Here is a 20,948-nt window from a genome sequence, read left to right on the forward strand (position 1 = left end):
ACTGAGCAGCTTCCCCACTCATCTCCCAGGGATCAGCCCCAGCTCAGGGCACTCAGCTCTCTCTTGATGAGCGTGTAATTTAACAGCTACTGAGGAAAACACACACCCTTTGCAGACTGGAGCACCCAGGTCCCAGCAGGCTGCAGTCTGCGCTTACCCCCCTCACCAGAGCCCAAGGCTGGTGCCTGTGTGCAGCACCCTGGGGGTGCCGTGGGCCTTGTGCCCAGGCAAGGGTGGCCCTGGGACACTTGTCCGCAGGGCAGCGTTGGGCAGGGGGGAGCTGGTGATTTAACCCACAGCTGAGGCAAGACTCGGGCTGCTCCTGGGGGAGCGCAGCACGCAGTGGCCCCCCGTGACCACACAGCCCAAAGATGCGGCTCTGGACTTCGGCACATTCCCACAACCCCAAGGCACCAGGCAAGCAGCTCTCCCGGCTGTGCAGGAAGCAGGAGCAAACCACGCAGCAGGCAGCTCGCCGCACAATTCAACTGAAGACACTGTCATTTTTCTGTCCTGCAGAGGCTGTAGGCTCAGTCCAGCTTCCCCAGGCTTCTCCACTGCTGGGGGGAAGCCCCATAATTTCAGCCAGACTTTGGAAATACATGTCTAAAAACCACTGCAAATACGGCTAACAAACTTTCTCTAGCTTACACTGGATTAATTTAAAATTAGAATTATACTTCAGTCCTTTTTCTCCCTCTGAGCTATGGAAGTAATATAGCAAACTCTTGGCTACTTAATCATTTTATTACAAATAAGCATTTAATGACCAAGTCAGTTGCACAGTTTTGGCCAAAACAAAAACATTTCAGGATAAAGAAAACGAAGTTGTGCTACAGAGAAGGAATGATCTTGCACCGCTAGAGAACCAGCCACTTCACAGCCAGTGTTTGTTCAGTACAGAGTGTCTCGACTCAGTTGATCATTTTTGCAGAGCTGTTATAATTGGCACATACCAAGAATGCCCAAAGCTTTCTGGGCTAAAAGCAGCTTTACAGCACATATTTAAAATAATCGAGGAATAAAGAGGGGGTGTGGAAAAGATCACTTAAGATGAGATAGGACAGTGTTTAATCAAGTCTGGCATCAGACAATGCAGGAGTTAGTACTCAGCCAGGCTCGAGACATACAGCTTTCTCCAAACTTTAATGAACTGAAGAGTTCTGAACATACAACACTTCAGACAACTGAGACACTTTCTTCCTTTCTTCTAAATTACCGAAGACCAAAAACTGTGTTGCTGACACTGCAGCAAGAAGCAGGGGGAAAAAAAAAGCGAGTGCATTTCCCACCCCAGAACTGCAAAGCTGAGCTCGTCATCGCAGGACAGCACGCGTCTACGAACTGAACCGAGTAACACTGTAGGCAAACTGCGACACCGCTCCCTCAGGAAACAGCACTTCTGTATTGCATCGAGTGCAGGATGCGCAGCTCCGCCATATAAAAAAAGGCAACGGAAGGCTCCACTTCCAATCAATGAAAAAAAGCACCATGAATAGTTCAGTCCAAGGCAAATCGCAATGGGAGCTGTTAAAGGCAGCATCTGAAAGTAGTTCACTTTCTTTTCTGTACCTCCCCCTTGATGCAAGGAGTTGAAATTCCCCAGCCCAAGAAGCAGCACCAGCAAACACTGCCACAGAAAGGGCTAACAGCTACGCCTCGTTTCAGGCAACGATGGGCTTTCCTGACAGTTTTGCTTTTTTTCCACACGATCCAAGTTAATTGCATCCCTGCAGAGTGGCACATCACAGTTAGAGCTGATCATGTTCCAGATTAACTCTCCTATTCCAGGAAGACTTTCCTGGTTAAAAGTTCATTGCCGGCAATGAATGCACCAAGACCAGCAGTGCCAAATGTTTTTAAATACTACTGAGAAAAACAAAAGAGAACAAAACATCCTTCCTCCCCCCCAAAAAAAAAGACTGCATACAGCTGAACAGACCCATCCTCTGCAGCACAGCACAGCTCAAGAATTGAGCGAGCCCCCAAAACGTAGTGTCATCCACCTAATTTCACCACTAAGTAATAAAGACTGCTGAGGGAGCAGAAAGCCTGGAGAAAGCAACTCAACTGTCAGTGTCCAAGATGGAAACTCATGCCAGCGTTACGATGCATTAGGAAGGAAGCGTGCAGCTGGATTCTTCCCAACACATCAAATCCCATACCCGAATTTGCTTTTTATCTTCAAGATGGTGCTAACTGAAGAAAGTCTAGAGGTGCATGTGCTGTGATGAGCTCTCCTCCAGAAATAAACAGAATCTATACAGAAAATAAAAAGGACAGAAGGGTAGAGGAAATAAAGGGACAAGATTTCATAACAAAAATTGTAAAACCATAACTTAAGAAAGCCCAAAGCTGACAGTGTTCAAGCTATTGCTGTAAGAATGCCTGGAAAATCTAATGAAGACTCTTCTCTTCAGTGATGACACATCTGGAGAAAGAGAGAAAGAAAAGGAGCAGGAATTATCAACAGCGAAGAGCAACAGGCTGGAACTGCACAGCACACTGAAGTCCGAGTCTTACATACGTCACCCCAGTCAAACACCACACATGGGACCTGACAACACTCCTCTTCCCAGGGTAAGAGATGTCTAGTCGTTTTCTAGGGGCACTATGGCAACATTAAGACCAGTGCATTACACCCCTACGAAAGCCAGCTCATTCTGGAAGATAACGTTTCAATAAAATGTAGGGAGTGAACACTGTTAAGCTAAGAATTAACTTCATGCCCTTCCCAGCACTGTCCATGGCTGGTACCAAAGGAAAGTCTTCATTCTGTTGCAGCTGTGAAGAGAGACACGTACCCGCAGGCCAGCCAGCCCGTCAGGGGACACGCCACTCGTGCCAGTGTCACTTTCCCTACAATTTTTTCATTTGGGGATGGCCTCCAAACCATCAGGTATCATCGCGGCACCCAGACTTGTCACATTAGGGAGCATGCTGGATATTGCCAGTGAGCCAAAGGTTCAGAATATCTTCAGGAGGATAAAAATTTAGAGAGGATTCTTCAGCTTTTAGTTTGCTGCTGTACCAGATCTGGAACAACCCAACACCTAGCGATCCCAGCTACCTTCAGCACCGCAAAGGCCAAGTTCCATGACCAGGGATGGGGAAGCACTTCTGTGCTAGACAGGAGCTAACCCTCATTTTCACTCTGCAGTTGATTTTGGAAGTGTCTGTTATATGAAGGAAAGGGGGAGGAAGAAAGAGTTGGACATCCTTGGTCCCCTGACATTCAGTAATTAACTCCCGCTCTCACTCGACACGTGTGTGAACAAATGCTGCCTAACTTCTCCAAAAACACCACACAAAACCAGCCAGAGCAGTGGGAAAAAGTGTTATGTCCACAATCACCTACCGCACAAAGGGAGAACTCCTTTCAATATTAAGTCTACCTTTTTTGCTGGTGAAGTTTGAATGCTAGGGCTTAGTGGCCCCCCACAAGACTGGATTATACACAGCCAATTTTCGCATCCATGTAACATCTGCAGCAGCTATTACAATTCAGAGCTCAAGTCCACTGGTTTGACAGAAACTTGCTGTCTCAGGAGATGGGGCAGAATGACTATTTCAAAAATGTTCTTTGGCAAAGGTGAGAGATTGCCCCCAAAGTACCAAACTAATGTTCTGAATCCAGTAACCCCTTGCTCAGCTTTGCCTCCCTGTTCAGGAATGTGTGCTATATTTGTACTTTGTTTCTTTATTTGAATTTAATCTCAAACTCCCGCATGTATTTTTATACTTTATTATGTATCAATTTGCTAAAGAAATACCCACCCACATCTGTTACACAGACATGAGGTGTCATGCATCCCTCAGCACAGCTGGAACACATGTGAGAACACCAGCACTTTTATGGTGTGCCAGTTTTCTACGAACTGATGTGAAACATTCAGATGCCAGGAGGAAAGACTGGGCAAGGAATTTTTTCTATAAGGAAAGAGGTTGAGGAGATTAAAAGTTACCAGGAATCAGTCATGATTTACTGATGGAAACTTCAGCTCTGTTATCTCCAAGTCAGGCGAGCTGCTGCCACTTCTATCGCTGTAGGTGTCCCTGCAGAATTCAGAAAGATTTTGTTTTACAGAGCACAAGTGCTTTACAGACCTAGATTTGCATCAGCAATTAGCAGGGTTTGGTAGCAAGTACTGCTAGCTGAGGTTGAAAAGCACAGCACACAAAATTCCTGGTGTGGCTATCCCTTTGGAAATAGGGCTGAGCCATCTTCAATTTTAAGGTTTGTGAATTAAAATGATTATACATATAATAGGCATTTTATAAGGCAAAGTTGTTCTAAAGGAAATCCAATAAATAGGAAATAGGAGACTGGTTAACCACCCATAAGCCATTCTATTTCAGTTTCCCAGTAACAGCTGAATGCCTTTAATCCATTAAACAGCTTTTTCAGAATCACAGAATATTTCAGATCGGAAGGGACCTCAGGACAGTTACACTGCAGGTACAGCTATCAGATCAGACACGGCTGCTCAGGGCTTTATCCAGTCACATTCTGAAATTCTCCAAGGACGGAGACTGCACAGCCTTTCTGGGCAACTTTCACCATTAGATCAGCCACGCATTGGTGAAAAGATTTTCCTTATACCCAGTCGGAACCCCTCTTATTTCAATTTATGTCCATTGTATCTCATCCTCGCATCATGCACTTCTGTAAAGATCCTGTTTTCATCTTCTTGACAACGTTTTTGTAGGTGCTGGCACGCTGCTTTTAGGTCCCCCATAAAGTCTTCCCTTCTCCAGGCTGAACAAGCCCAGCTCCTTTGGTCTCTCCTTACCAGGCAAGTACTCCTGACCTTCTTAGTGGCCCTCCACTAAACTGTCTCTGATTTATCAATGTTTCACTGTACTCAAACCGCACAGAATATTCTAGATGTGGTCTAACAAATGCCAAGTAAAGAGACGTAATTGTTTCTCTCCATCTACTGGCTGTGCTCTCACTCGTACAGTCCAGGACGCTGTTCATGTTTCTTTTGCTGCCAGCGCACACTGCTGGTTCACATTCAGTTTGCTGTTCCCCAAGACCTCGCCAGCAGAGCTGCTCCCCAGCTGCTCAGTCCCCAGCCTGCGTTGCTGCAAGGCCCTCCTAGATGCAGGACTCTGCATTTGTCCTTGTTAAGCCTCATCAGCTTCCTGTTGGCCCACTGCTCCAGCCCAGGTCCCTCCGAGCAGTGGTCCCATCCCCAAGTGCATGGTCTGCTCCCCCTAGTTTGCTGTCACATGCAAACCTCATTAGAGATGTAACTGAAAATGTGACGAGAGTTACAAGAGCACAGGCATAAAGGGGAGTACAGGCTGGGCTATAACTGCCACAAATATTTTTACATTAAACGCTAACCATGAAACAATTTGTGACCACCATCACAAAGACTCCAAGAGCAGATAATACTAACTTAGCATGTTGAAGTACAGAGGAAACTTCAGCTGCTCTGCTGTGAGAAGCCATTTCAAACTCAAATGTACAAAGGCAGGAAATTAAAATATCCCTCAACCCTTGGAAGCATTGAAATGGGGCATCTTCACACAGAAACTCTCTTCAGAGCAGATCAGTCAGAGCACAACTGACAGCCGTTCTCCAGACATCAACACAGGAATTCCTGTGGTGCAGCTGCATCGCAGCTCAACCCAGAAAAGCAATGCAAAAAGGAAAGTATTGGCCTTAGTTTAATATATTCAGTGCTATTTCTCTTTTGCATTTAGTTTGGGGTTTTTTGTTTAGTGCATGTTAATACTACAGCTACACAAGCAAATCCTTTGTGTTCTCCTCTGTAAGAAGAAAAATGGGTCACTATCAAAGTGATGTTTATTTGTTGCCTATTGCCCCGTCTGCTGAGCAGAACTGCAGGGCATTAGGGACAGGGAGCAGCAGAAGGAAGCAAATGTACCATTAAGTCTGCAAAGCAACTAATGTTTTGGGTAAACTGAGACAAAAGAAAGCTTAAGTCAGCAGGAAAAAAAAAAAAAGCTGCAACCACCAGGGCCTGTTCTTTAAACCAGCATGAGAAACAAGTTGCTTAAGGACCAACTTGTACAAGGAACATGGGGAAAACACCATGAGGTCTCCAATCATCTAGAAGAGCAGGCCCAGCTGTGGTTTCCCGAAACACCTGACTCTCAACACAAGACTGCAGAGTTACTCTCCCTGCCGTCAGGATCTCACTGCAGGACAGCTCTATGGCACTAGAGTCAATCTTAAAATGCAAGACAAGAGGTTTCAAAGAAAGAGCGGAAAGAAGAGGTGCTGCAAATACCCCCTAGTTACCCCACAGTAACTCTGTGCCAGGAGGATTCTCCGGTTTATCCTGTAGGAAGGAGCACTGCCCTGTGAAAGGTCTGACTGGTGTCTTCCTTCAACCTACCTGGGTGAGAGCCTGCAGCCCTTTTGTAGATAATGCGTGAGTCTTCCTGCAGACGCCAAGAGGAGGCCAAAGTATGGGGGAGATGGCTTAATTGGTCTAGAGAGGAATTCAGGGTGATACTGAACACCAACGAAGAAAGGATGCTCTAAGAGAAAGAAACAGAAAACATTCATGTCAAGTCCCTTAAGCCTGTGGCTGAACTGCAGTTGAAAGCACTGATCATGTTGAAGCCCTGATGATGGGGAAGAAGTGTCACTTCTATCTGCCCTTTTGTCCCTAAATGGACAGGCACAGGGGATTCTTTTTTTAGTGTCATTTTATGGATGGAATCATTCTGAGAGAGCCTAGACTGGTCCCACACTAAAACCTCTTCAATTACCCTCTGAACACTTCCCCTTGTAAATACCTACACCCACAAACTAACTGCTTAAGTACTCACCTTCCAACTCAACCACTTCCATTCGCTCCCCCTCCTCATCCTGGCCTACAAACTTCAAACCTTGCTCTTCAAAACACTTTTTCAATTCTGGATTGACCTAGAGGACCAGAAGCAAGAAAACCCGTGATCTCTTATGTTTAGATTACACAGAAAAGCTCAACACCTACAATAGCATTTTTACCTCAAATCTGTGTCTATGTCTCTCTTCCAAGAAATCATGATCTCCGTACAGCTTCCCTACACCAAAAGGAAGACATTTCTTAGAGCAAAAGCCAAACAGTTTGCATGATGCCAAGTTTTAACACATTCATATGAATAGCATCCATCAGAATCTGCCACTTCTGGAGGGGACCAAATTCGTTGATCTCCATTTCACTACCAGAACAAAGTCTGCAAACACCAACCATTCAAGGATGCTTTAACATTCCCACGTCCCACTTCCCCATACCCACCATACACGTACGTCATTCCCAGGAGACACTTCCAAAAGTGGTAAGAAAGGCCTTACTCATGATTGAATTCTTGGTTTGGAAGAGTGTTCTTCTCTTGCCAAGCCTCATGGTCCCACCCATTTGCCCAGGATTATGTTCTGGCATGTCTATGACCTGCGAAAAGCATTCAGAGAGGGAGGTGAGAACGAGGGAGGAGTAACAGTCCCAGGCAGACTCTGAAACGTTAAATGGGGAAAAAACCCCAACATCCATACAGAAAACAAGCAAACCACCCAAGGAACATTGTCTTGACAAGGCAGACCAACATAACTTGATTAGTTAGCTGAGTTATTCTAGTAAAGGTTGTACAGAATATATGGAAGGTTTGCCGGTATTCAGGAAGCTTTAGCATAGGAAATGGTCTCAGTCAAAGCCTACATAGATCCCATGCACTAATATTGTGCTATTTACTGAACTAAACATTAAACAAACAAACAAGCAAATTTACAGAAACAAAATCTCCAAATCAGCATCACTTATATTTTGATAAATAACTTCCTAAGCTGGTTTTTTGAGAACTTTTTCCTTTTGAGTAGCATTTTAAATTACAGCAGAAGCCAACCATTATGGTGGACCCTGGATGAGACACATAGAGCTGCAGTCTAAGAAATGCAGGTTCAGAAATCTGTCCACAAACGTTCCAAGGCATTCATGACTGTCTATGTTAATTTCTGATATCATAATTAAACAGTTATGCACTAGAATCTGGCTGTCACCAAATCTTTACCATTTACTCTGTGAAATCAGTTAGCTTTCAAACTGCCTTTTAAGAACCTTTTGCCTTTTAAAAAACACCTTGCTTTATGAAAAAGTGTAATTAAAAATTAAAAAAACCTAGAGTTTCATCTATAATAAGCACTGCAATCTTCTATGAACCAGCACCTCCCATACAGTTAACTAGGCAAAGATATTTTCTTTCAGATTAATAAATGATGGAAGACAGACTTAAAAGCCACAAGATGTAATAATCCAAGCTCTTAACTGTACCAACCAGTATGGGCAGAGAACTCCAGCACAGTAAGGATATTACAAGCAAGTCACCATAAACTCACCACTGGATGAGCAGTTTTGGGGTCAAATTCTGTCGAGTTAGCATCTGCAATGTAACATCCATCAATTAGAAATACGAAGTCCCTCGAACCGTGACATGCATTTACAGGACCTCCCCCAGGTACAGCTGCGTCTCATCCCCGAGCTTCTGGCAAGCAGCAACCTTAACTGTGCTGAGCCACTCATCTGCACAGAGATGCCCGCTCAGCCCCTGACAGCAGAAACAGGACTATCAGTGTTGTTCGAGATGAATTTCTGAGGCTGCCTAGAGGTTACAATCTTAGGGCAACCAGTCTAGTGCAATCGGTGATGAAAGCGAGGGTCATTCAGGAAAAGCACATATTCAACAGCTTAGAGTATTTTAAATAAAGCCAGGGAGGGGGAAGGGAGCAGAAGTACTCTGAGAAACACATTTTCCCCTACCTTCACTACTACTGAGACTCCGAATCAGGCTAGGAAACTAAACTTAGCACTCCGTAAAGGGAGTTTTGACAACAGGGACCTAGTCAATTCAAGCAGCGGAGCCCAGAAAGCAATTCAACTCAATGAAGTAGGTGCAACTGCCTCGTCAGCTGAATTGCGTTTTGGTCTTCATTCCCACTGGCCATAATGGGAATTTAGGATGACCAGCACACATAGGCACAACTCCACTTAGGTGTTTTATTCAGGAGGTGAACCTCACTCTAAGCAATAGAAAGTTTTCTGTCATTATAAGCATGCCTTACTCCATTGATTTTTATTTGAATAAGATAAGGAAATTGTTCTTTTTCCTTTGAATTAGCAAAGGACATGTGGAATTTTACAGGCCTAGGAAAAAAAAATTAAATCTACCTACCAATGAAAAATTAAAAGTTACAGGTATTACTTAAGCAATCAAAGAAATGACCAAAACCCAGGAAGGGCTTTGTGCAGTTACCTTGCCAACCAAGAACACTGCGTGCAAACTCCACAACTGCTAACTGCATTCCCAAACAAACTCCTGCAGAAGGCAAGCCAGAACACAGATCAAGTCAGGACAAGGACCACTGAGCCCATACTGCAAAGCACACACACCTTCACAGAGCAGTCCTGAGTCAGAGGAAAACCTGGATGAGACAGACCTTTGACTTGGACTTAAGGGTCTGTTCGCTCTGTACCAAGTAGTTCTGACAAGTTTTACTCCACACCTCCCTTCCCCATCCACTCTGCTCACACAACATTTCCAGTCTCTCACCATGTCCATTTCATTTAAATGCAGTCACATATTTCTTCATGCCAAGATCACCACAGCCTCCTCTGAAACTTCCCCTGAGACTCCTACCCTCTGATTATAGAGATCCCATGTTATCACATCCCAGCCAATGCTGACCACTTCAGAGGTAACTACAGATGAGGGCTGCATTACCCAGTTAAGCTTGAGCATAGATCATTGCCTTCCTCAGCCACTTATCTTCAAAATTGTACATTCTAGATACTAACGAAAATCAGTAAAGCTCTTGCTGCAGACCAGTTAGGCTGTTATTCAACCTCCTTCTTTTCTTTATTCTTATGGATGAAACATGTTCCTCACCTAAGAAGGGTTTTTTCTGTTTTCTTGCCCAGGAAATAGCTTGAATTTTGCCTTCTGTCCCTCGAACACCAAATCCACCAGGAACCAGAACTCCACTGCATGAGGATAAAAAGATTCCATTCACATAGGGCCCACCAGCGTGGTTCCCCCCCAACCACATACCACCCCTCTCCTTTAAAACCTCGGATTTGCAAGACCTCACTCCTGAAAAGGTCTTTAAAGTACCCTATGTGGTGAGGCTCGTGTGCAGCACAGTTTCCATATGACTTCACTTGAGCCGTCACATAAAATGTCATAGAATTTTCAGGGAAACATTTTATATATGCACATTTTACCTTCTCAAGAAATCCCAAATACAATGCAGGTTACAATATTAGAACAGTTCCTGTTGCATGACCCACATGCTCTGCACCAAACATGTTTGCAAACTCATCGCCCAGCCAGGCCTACGCTGAGGAAGCCGCTGGCTTCAGTGTCAAGTTGTCCTAACCACAGGCACAAGGAAACTTAACTCTCCAGGAAATTCTTCCTTCCCCTGGTACCACCCAAAGTCTGCTTCCCTGAGGGTTAACAGGCCCCACTTATTCTCATTTTCTGGGCTAACTCTTGGCACTCCTCTGTATCACTAACCCTTCTCACGCTTTCTTACTAAAGAACTTTATACCACATCTACACCTTCCATCCACTCTCATTGGCTTTAATAGCCTTTACCAGTACCTACCCTTTCTCCTTATTTCCTCTCAACCTGCTTCCCCACTAAGCCTGCACACATCCTCATCTGCATGATCATCCCCCCTACTGCTGCCTTTCACAAAGTCCCTTGCTTATTTAACAGTTCTCCATTTTACATCTTATCCTAAATTTCATTGAGAGGTATTTGGGGCAATGTCAGAGTGTGCACAGTGCCCAAGAAAACAGTCTCCAGCGAGGCTTTTAATTCCAAAACTGTCAATAGCAGCAAGCTTATCAGACATGCTCCAAAGAAATGGCCAGAGTATGAGAGTCTTACTCAGCACCACACAGCTTCTGCCATGCTTCATGGTATCGAACAGGTTCTTCCTGCAGAGTGTCTGGCTCCAAGTCAGCAGAGTCAATATACTGGGAAGAAATCCAAAAAAGGATGATGAGATACTGCCACAAGAGTGTAAATACAGGGTCTCCTTAATTCTCATTAAATTAAGATATCACCATTCCTCCTGGATAGCTCTGGATTTGCTTCCTACTAGATACTTGCTTATGTTTTTTCTGGGCTGATTTCCTGCCTGCTAGTCAACAAAACTGCTTTCCAGCATCATCATACCACAGATGCACAAACAGAAGCCATGTTTTTTGTATCCTCCCTTCTCTGCAGCTCTGCTGTCACATGAATGAAGCTGATGTCCATAAGACCCAGACTCACTAAATGTGAAGTCTTAAGGGAGCACAGCGAGATAGGAACACATGGCTATGCAGACAGAAACAACCATGGAGCAAGAAAAAAACTGAATCAGTATCTCATCAAATATACATCATTTAATCTTCAGAAGAGACTGAAGAACAAACAGGATAGGGTGAAACACAGGCTGTTGCAATTAAAGGATGCTATGACCAATGTTACATATGGAAAAAACTACAAATGTTCCAGTTTCTCATCTCCAGTATTCCAGTATCTCTGAACTTCGAATGCTCTGGCAGTCTGCTTACTCTTTTGAACAACCATTTTTGTCTTGTCTTTTTTTTTTTCCCTTTTCCTTTTTTAAGCTTGGAATACTGCTAAACAGATCTTTAACCCAACGTAAGATCTCCAGGCAGAGGATGCACAGAAACCATTCCCCTTCTGAACCACACAAATACAGCTGTATCAGGAGCTAACCATAGATGCATGTGCAGGGTGCACCCTTCACCAGTCTTACTTGTTTTTCTTTTCTCCTCTACTGATTTTGTAACTTGAAAGGTAACCCAAACATAGAATAGTGCTGTTATAAAGCAAGCACCTATTTCCATGACTCACTGACATCATGAAACCGCTGAACATTTTAAAAGTATATTTAAATGAAAGTGAAATTTCTGACGACAGATAAACATTTAACCTCTTCAGAGCAGCTAGCTACAACCAAGACCCTTAAAAGGACCTGTGCAGCCAAACCAGCATTAAAACCTTAGTAAAGCCTGAGGCAGAAGCATCATAAAACCTGTGAGAACCACAACGTTAACAGCAACAACCCTAAAAAAGGGATCACTTCCAACAACTGTCAGAGAAATGAAAGCAAACAGTCCCCTCCTCAGATGTATCTACTGCTCTACCATAGTTCAGCATGCAACATTGAATACTGAAGAGTTCACATCAAATATACACACACCTTATGTATCTTAGAGGATGAAAGGCTCGTTTGCGTTGAAGCTTTTTTATGCCTGACAACAGATGTTTTGAAGCTGTAATCCAAGGAGAAATTTAAAGTTCACTGGCTGAATCAACTCTCCCTTACTGTCTACTGGTTTGTGAAAAACTTAATTAAGATGGGTAGCACTGTACATGGAAGGAGTATGGGGGGGGAAATTGTTTATTTATTTTTTTTTAAACACAACCCCCCCCCCATCCCTACCTTAATGTCAAGTTTGTGGTTGATAGCCAGTGCAGAATGCTCCAGTGCTTTAATGACAGATGCGTAGGAATCTGAAAACTTGGTGTACTTGCCAACAAGCGCAATGGAACATGTTTCAAGGAGACGGTCATATCTAAACAAAATCAAAACACATGGGTTATTTCGTCATTAACAGGAAATGGGGGCAAGAACCACTTACATTCTATTCAGCTTTTCAAGTAATATAAACAGTCGGGCTCTTGAAAGTCTGTCCAACTAGAGAGATGACAAATTTGGAAGAGATGACCTTTTGTAACAAATATGACTTAAAAACATCAAAGCAAGAATAGAAGAAAGGAAAGGGAAAAAAAAAAGAACAATGACAGAGAAAAAGAGTTGCAGAAAGTCACGTCTAAATTAGCTCATCCCTCCTTATGCTGAAAAGCCATTCTAAGTAGATCCAAACTGTCTTTTCAGGAAGCTGTATTAAATTCAAAGTCTGCAGTAAACTATTAGGAGAGAGGATCAAAGCACAACTCTGCATATGTTTATACTGTACAGCATCTTCCCACGCTGCTTCTGACTGAGTTCACTTCAGCAGCTAGAAATACAGAAGGGACTTCTAGAGTCCTGAGGTTGTATTGCCTACACTTTCAATCCCCAGCATCTGGCAGCATGGGATTTACGCAGCATTCTTGGCTACAGCCAAGAGATTTTTTTAAATTTTATTTCAAAATTGCTAGGTACCTTCAACCAAGCTGCTTACCAAGGGCTGTCCCTGTCAAAAGAAAATGTTCTTGACAGTGGTGGCTTGTGTCGTGCATATAAAAGGGAAACATCTAGATCTTGCAAATTGATTTCTTTTAAGGATAAACATATATGAGGCTTCAGAAAGGGCCTGAATGCCAACTGAAAAAATTCAATTCACTATTTCCCCACGAGCATGGAATCTATTCCCTGCAAGAAAAAAAAACAGTGTCCTGGGAGTCTCAGACAGAACAGTTACAAAACAGTTGTTTCACTTGCTTGATAGCATACTCAAAAGATACATTTTTATTGACACTCCTGATGACTCCTACATATGCCTACAAAAGGATTTCAAGACTTTGTAATGTCACTGGGTTTTTTGATATAAAAAGGGAGGGCAGAGCTGTCCACCTTTTAATTACTTCAAACTGGTTTTGACATAGACACTGCACTACCAACACAAGATAAGGAACTCAATAACATTATCTTACAGGATTCTCATGTTGAAGAATTTTTTTTTTTTTTTCACACAGTTAAACATCTAGGAAGAAAATGCATTTTTGTAGCAAAAAAAGAAAAACAATTGACCGCATGAGAATGCTTGAGGAACATGAAGTAACACTCGTCACCTAATAACCAATGACTAAGAAGAGAAACTGATCTGGAGTCTTAATTCAAACTATGCCCAGCAGTGCAGCTCACCTGTCAGCCATTTCCTTCCACTTCATGAGCATCCTCCTGGGCTGCCTCTCAATGGGAAGGTCAAGCCTGTGTCTGAAGTAGTCAACAACTCCCTGCTCCTCTAACAACAGAGGAACTCGGTAGATAGAAGAGACATCATGAACACAGATGACCTGTTCATAAAATATGAATGTCGTTAAAACAGACCTAAGTGCCTTTGCAACTATTTTTAGACAGATCTTCAGAGAACTTCTATCTCTAGCAGACAACCATATGACAACCTAAACTTCCAGGAAATAACATCTGTTGAATAACATAACAACACATGAATAGCTTAGTACTAGTTTCCATGCACTTGAAAAGGTCATCCTCCAACAATTCCCAGGTATTACTGCTCACTGGAGCTCCTTGGGAAGGGCTGTAACACAATAACTTAGCAGTAAGAAAATCAGCTGCTATGCAAGTTATGTGAGCTCACAGCAAAGTTCAAAGAACACTTCAAAGACACCTCCTGTGATACAGCCTTCTTGGTAATCCTCATCGAAACTACAGTTAAACTGCCCACAAGCCCAGTTCCCTGTTTCCCACCATTGTAATTCTTAACCAGGGCTCCCAGTTTGATTAAAGCCCAGGGAAATCCGTAATCTCAACACAGCAATAAATTTTACAGGGCATCCTTCATTAAACTTAGGATTAAACAATTATGAGCAAAGAATTCTTAGGTCAATGAGGAATATCTATGTCAGTGGTTCTAGTTCACTGAAATGGACTTCCACAGAAAAGGAAAGATGGCTCTGGACAACTGTCACCTGTCCATCAAGAATGAGACTGTACTTTAAGGTTCAAAAATATACTGGCACAACTATTTTTAAATCCTCATTTCTCCTGACTCAAATGAAAGCAGAGTTCAACACTGCACCAGCAAAACCCCCTAGACTGCAAATTTTCCTCCTTTATGGTCAATAGCATTTACTCCTCAATTCAAGTGCAACTTGCAGTCAGAGAAACAACCATGTAAAATTGCATTAAACTTCCTGGAAAGTGACTGACAAGAGCCACTTACATTCAATTCCTGGCCAACAAGAGGTAGATATTGTACTGCTGACACATCAATATTATTGCCAGTTAATTCTGAATGTAATACTTGAAACTGCAAGACTCAGTTTGATCTCGCTGTATAGGAAATTAATAAAAATTACTTGACAGAGCCTGGAATTGTGAAGTAATACTCAGTCCTTCACAAAAAGACAACATTCTTCAAGCTCCAGCTGAAGTGGAAAGTGGTAATATTTAGCCTACAGACTGTTTGATTATTTTCCAATGTCTAACTCAGACTATGCTATGCAGAGTAGTCTCAGTATAAAAAGAATCATGCTAACATGGAAGTTCTGCATATCACATAACATTCAAGTGAAGCAATGCTTCTCTCAAATACCATTTCAACTTTTCTGTGCAATCCCTCCTCATGCAATCTTGGGCAGAAGAATAATATCATTTAAAAGAGCAGCGTACAAAATACATTCACGTATCCTTTAAACCTAATTTTGGGCAACTACTCTTTGGCCTCTAATACTGAAAAATCTCATTCTTCTGAATTCACAGAAGGAATGTGAAAGGATAACTAACGTCAAAACCAGCTATTCAGAAAACACCTTGGATTCCATAGAATTCTCTAAGCCTATGCTAACTACCTTATAAGAAAACCTGTGTGCTGGCATAAAAAGGACTATTTTTGCAACAGTTACACGTGTAAGGAATGTAGACAAGACAAAGCAGCAAATGAATTATGCAGCTAACAAAAGACACAACTAGAACACAGAAACGCTATGCTCAGATAAAACTCCACTCAGCATTTGACAAACAGCTAGAATATTTATTGCAAGGGACCGCAATCTTTACCTGTTCTGGTTCAACATGACAGAACATGGAAATCTTTTCTTTTACTGAGGTATCCAATGGAGTGGAGCACCTGCAAACAATCTAACAGAACAGCAATATCAAGGTTGTGAAGCAAAACATAAGTACTCAGACATTCATATAACAAACCTCTAAAAAAAGCTGTCTTTCTGCAGTCTCCGTGACTTGGGGAAAAAAACCAACTCCGTTACTTTTACTTGTTTATTACCAATACACAAGAGCTCTCAACCTAAGTATTATTTAAACTAGGATGTTGTTGCAACATGCCAGTACTGCATTTTCAAATTCAAAGCCATGTAGCAAACCTTACCAGATCTGGTGAGAGACCAAGACCTCTGAGTTCACGAACACTGTTTTGGGTGGGTTTAGTCTTCTGCTCTCCTGTAGAGCTTGGCTGGTCAGAGAAGAGCAGAAGTTGGTATATCAAATTATGATGGTATGTAGCAATGATTCATCAGGCTAATCAGGACTTTCCACCCCATTCATCTTGTAAAAAATTTGACCCCGTTCTTAGACAATTCACATGAACTTTAAATACTGTTGTACACTATCATTTTAATCTCAAAGACTGAAAGCAACCAGCAGAAATCAGAGTTCAAGTCTGTACAGTAAGTAGCTATGCATTACAGAGAGGGAAGGAGAGAGCAGAGATCCTAAGGCTTTTATCCACTGCTCCCTCCAAATACCTACATTTTATATTTCTAATTTTTTCTCCGTAAATCACCTGGCCTGGACAGAAAGTGAAAGAAAGAGAGAGGAGAACAAAGATCGATCTGTGCTCCGGTAACTATCAAGTTGCTCTGTCAAATCCAGTTCCGAGACAAGGAATACTCATGCTCTCCAGTACTGTTAACGTAACCATGGAAGAATTTTTTCAGCAGTGACTCCTGCAGTAGAGATTTTCTGTTTGGTTAAGACTGTAAATTGTCTCCAAAACCAGAGCAGATAATACAGATGAGGTTGTATCAGGCATTATATGGCACAGAACACCTTCACATGCTTTTGATGTTAACTGGAGCTTGCCCCATCTACTTGGCACATAAAGATATGTTGTTTTTCTTTGTGATTCCTAATTAACTGATTCTTATCATAGCACTGCTTCATAACACCTTTTCTTAGTTGAGTCTCTGAACCAAAGGCAACTGCCACTCAGACTGTTATGGCTTACATAGCAGTCAGATGTGAGAGTCTATGAAATTACTGTTAAAGATCAAAACACACATTAAAAATATTGTCTAGGGGAAGAAAACAGACTATGTTTCAAAACACAGTATAATGTTTTGAAAATACAAAAGTAACCCAACCTATTTCATGAACTACAGTTAATGTAAATCAGGGGGGACAGGGGACAGGCGGGGCCAGAAGAGCACACAGCAACAGAAATATTAAAGAAGTCGAGGAATAGCTTGGAATATGGTCTTATTAATAACTCCAAATGGCTGTGAAGTGTGGCTGTATCACTGAATTTTATATTAGCTTTGCAGAAATGAAAGGCTATGCAAATGAAGGGAAACCGAAAGTTTTCAGCCCTAGAAAGCAAGTTTACCTGCAAACGCTAGGAGACAATTCCATAGAGGAAAAACAGCAGTAAATGATGGAAAACTGCATATGCTACAACTCCTAACTATTTATTACACATTTACACACTTTGAAAAGTTTATGTTCACTTCTTGCAAACAAATAAATACATAACCATATATTCTCTGCATTTCTTCCAGAAGTTTCTATATATAGAAATATAAATATAACAGTGCCTATAGATATAGCATTTCAGAAACACATATTTAGAAAGCAAGTTTTGGATTGGGGAAGCCTCTGACCACCAAAACATTTTGGGTCCTTACCTGGGGAACTAGACTGACATGAATATTACAGAAATTCTCTCTTTTGGCTTTGAACTGGAACTGGCGGAAAGCTTCAATGAAAGGCATGCTTTCAATATCGCCTACCGTCCCACCGAGCTAAAAAAGACAAAGACATTTAGAATTAAAGTTAGTACCAAAACATCACCTACTGAATTTGTACATTAAATTGTACTCAAACATACATAAAAGGACACTAAAACATCTCCCCACCACCTCCCTCCAACTCCCTAAAGGAACATCATCACCAATATGAAAAGCACCAGCATCTGCCAGTTGTACGTACTACTTCCACAGCCTCCAATCTACCCCAACTACTATTTTACCTTCATGATTTCCTCAAAAATAAAAAAGCCACAAGAAAAACAGCTTCTCATATGGGCAGCACCTCTCCAGGGAGATTAGCTTTGCCTCTATTCTCTCTTCAGGGAAAAGATTTAGATGTTGAAATTATAATTTATGAACATTAGGTGGCACCAAGAAGCAAAATTTCTATTAAGTTTTAGTAACTATATAAAGTGGGTTTGGACACATGCAGGAACAGAGACAAGGCGTTCTTTGGAGCATTGCCAGCCTCCTGTGCGTTGTCAGATAGTGCCTCCTAGGTACTCCAGGATCCAGGCTTGTGAATCCTGGAATAGAAATTGGCACTCAAGCTGCAGGGAGAGTCCTAAGTCACCATGACCCAGGCACTCTGGCCAGCTTCCTCTCTCCTGTATTAGTGTATCCTGCCAGCCAGCTCCGCAGCCTCGGAGCCTTCGCCCTAATGTCTCCTCTAGCAGCAGGGCGTCCCATACAATGCACAGGAAACTGCACAGGGTTTGTCACCACTAACTTGTGCTGTTCCCTTTTCTAGGTCTATCCTTGAACTGGTCACTCCAAGGCTGCCTTTACTGCTAAGGAGGAAAGACAACTGTTTCCAGAGGGTGATTTACCTACCCTCCTCCTATCCACCAATGAAGAGGGCACAGCATGATCAACTCAGACTTTGGCATATAAAGTTACAAGAGCTAAAATTCATTCTATAGACTAATTCACATTACACTAGAGAGCAAAGCATCTCAAAAATATAACTGTCCAAGACCTAAGTCTTTCTATGTGCAGATTCAGACACAGAGCATTCAAAAGATTACACCGAATAAGTGAAGCTAACAGCTCAACACCATGCAAAGTTGAACATTACTGGAAAAAAATTTTACTATGCAAAATATGCATATAGTCCCGTTTACTCCATACATGAAGCAAAACTATATATATTTTTTTTTAAGAGCTACAAACCTCAATCACACAAACTTGCGGTTCAATGCCATCTTCATCTACAGGGATTTGTGCCTGCCTCATTACCCATTCTTGTATAGCATCTGTGATGTGGGGAACAACTGAAAAAGAAACACAGGCAAGGGTTAAAACCACAACCCACGCAGATTTCTCCCCTCTAACTCATTACAGAGCAAATAATGGAAAATAAGTAGCCAGTACTTTCCATATGACTTCAGCACTGATTTGTGTCTTTAAAGAAGTATGCATTTTTGAAGTGATCATTGTTGGCTGTGATTTTCAAGAGAAGTGCCTTGGCAGGAAATGTAATCCTGCCTCAATTTAAACACATGTAAGCAACATTTCCTTTAAGCTGGAAGATTCAAGTACAAACAGTTCTTTGCTCTAAGCAGAGTTATTCTGTTTTAAACTCTCTATAAAGTCCTTATCCAAACCAGCTGTGGAGGATGCTTAAAAAGGGAAGGGACTGATCTGATCCTCAAAGATCATTTGGATTTTCTAATTATATTACAGTTATCAAAAGCAGTAACCACTTTAACTAGCTAACAAATAATCCACAGAGGTATTAGTCTGAAGTCTGTTCACATTTAGTATTGGCTATGTTAGACAGTTGGACCCAAGTCCAGCATGCAGCCCAAATAACAGGCAGTATATTGCTGAGCACTGGAAAGCTTTGAGGGGCTTACAGGTAACCTGATTCAGTATGGCACGCACCACTACACCTGCACTGGTGCATCTTCTACTTCCCCTTTTAAAAAACAAAAACCACAAGGACAGCATATAACAAAGACCTCAAGTCAAGATGAAATGCAAAAGCATCCAACCAGGACAGAAATACAGAATATATTTCTAAGTATCAGAAACGAAGCTTCACATCACCTTGGACAGTTTTGCCAAGATAGTCTCCCTTCCTCTCCTTGTTGATGACATACTGGTAGATCTTCCCAGTAGTCAGATTGTTGTCTTTGGTGAGTCGGATGTCAAGGAAGCGCTCGTAGTTACCAAGGTCCAGGTCCACTTCCCCTCCATCGTCTAGCACAAACACCTCCCCTGCGGCACACAGAAAAAGGCACAAGCGCACTTGTCAAGGGGAAACAGTCCACATCAGCAAATTGTTGGTTTCCCTGTGACAGCTGGAAGAATTCAATGTAAGGCAACACCTTCTTTGATTGCTACAGCAAGTTTAGGAGTGGCTAATAAAACTAAAAGCCTTATATAACATTGAGGACTGAGTCCCTCAACCAGGCAGCAATGATAAAAGACCAGAGGGCACATCTCTGCTGTTTGCTGGTGGCACGATCAGCCCCACCAGTCAGTCCGGAGCCGCCGACAGGCTCAGTCTGCAGGTCCCACACGCAGGACCAGAGGCAAACTCTTCCACCATGCAAAGGAGATGGCTCCTTCCAGGCAAAGCCAGCCCCAGGACCCACCTGGAAGACCCCAGGGCCCAGCTCAGGGCCAGCTGCCTGCTGACAGCTCGGCCCCACGGGGCCACTCACCGTGCTCGTACGGGGAGAAGGTGCCAGCGTCAATGTTGATGTAGGGGTCGATCTTGATGGAGGTGACATGCAGCCCACAGGACTTGAGGATGGTGCCGATGCTGCTGGCGATGATCCCCTTGCCGATGCCCGAGATCACCCCACCCGTGACCAGGATGTACTTCATCTGCCTCGCTGCCTGACACCGACACCGCCTCAGCGAGGGCTCTGCCCCGGCAGGCAGGGACAGACCCGCTGCCTGGGGGAGCCCCGGACCCCGCCATTCCTGTCAGCGACCATTCCCCTCTCTGTCAGCGACCCCCTCCGCCATCCCCCCGCCTGCCAGCGGAGCCCTCCGCCATTCCCCCGCCTGTCAGCGGAGCCCTCCGCCACCCCTCCCCTGTCAGTGAGGGCCGGTCTCCACCCCCCGCCCCGCCAGAAATTCCCGCCGAGCCATCAGCGCCCGCCAGCCGTCCGTCCCCTCCCCGCGGGGGTCCGCGTGGTCTCGCCCGCTCCCCGCC

At 43.2% G+C, this 20,948-nt stretch overlaps 1 protein-coding gene across 1 annotated transcript; it reads right to left on the reverse strand.

Annotated features, from left to right (window-relative positions):
• Positions 1 to 922: 922 nt before the first annotated feature.
• CTPS1 (CTP synthase 1) lies at positions 923 to 20,614 on the reverse strand. Its single transcript, XM_059830685.1, has 18 exons — positions 20,449 to 20,614; positions 19,829 to 19,999; positions 18,950 to 19,050; positions 17,654 to 17,770; positions 16,120 to 16,203; positions 15,792 to 15,872; positions 13,914 to 14,065; positions 12,486 to 12,618; positions 10,913 to 11,001; positions 9,904 to 9,998; positions 9,271 to 9,333; positions 8,357 to 8,400; positions 7,322 to 7,418; positions 6,995 to 7,050; positions 6,814 to 6,910; positions 6,375 to 6,519; positions 3,966 to 4,056; positions 923 to 2,431 (listed from the first exon to the last, which is right to left on the reverse strand). Exons 1-17 carry the CDS (start codon positions 20,612 to 20,614, stop codon positions 3,972 to 3,974), a joined length of 1,776 nt encoding a protein of 591 aa, XP_059686668.1. The 3' UTR covers positions 923 to 2,431; positions 3,966 to 3,971.
• Positions 20,615 to 20,948: the final 334 nt, after the last annotated feature.

Source organism: Gavia stellata, chromosome 29 (assembly GCF_030936135.1).
Source record: "Gavia stellata isolate bGavSte3 chromosome 29, bGavSte3.hap2, whole genome shotgun sequence".
NCBI lineage: Eukaryota > Metazoa > Chordata > Aves > Gaviiformes > Gaviidae > Gavia > Gavia stellata.

What these genes read in the sequence shown, in the direction of transcription:
- CTPS1 (XM_059830685.1), bottom strand. Translation starts at nt 20,614, where the DNA reads ATGAAGTACATCCTGGTCACGGGTGGGGTGATCTCGGGCATCGGCAAG. An exon ending in TCTTGGCAAAACTGTCCAAG is followed by an intron (nt 19,051 to 19,828) that starts GTGATGTGAAGC and finishes TTTCTTTTTCAG; the next exon opens with TTGTTCCCCACATCACAGAT. An exon ending in ACCACAAACTTGACATTAAG is followed by an intron (nt 11,002 to 12,485) that starts GTAGGGATGGGG and finishes ATTTCTTCCCAG; the next exon opens with TATATTGACTCTGCTGACTT.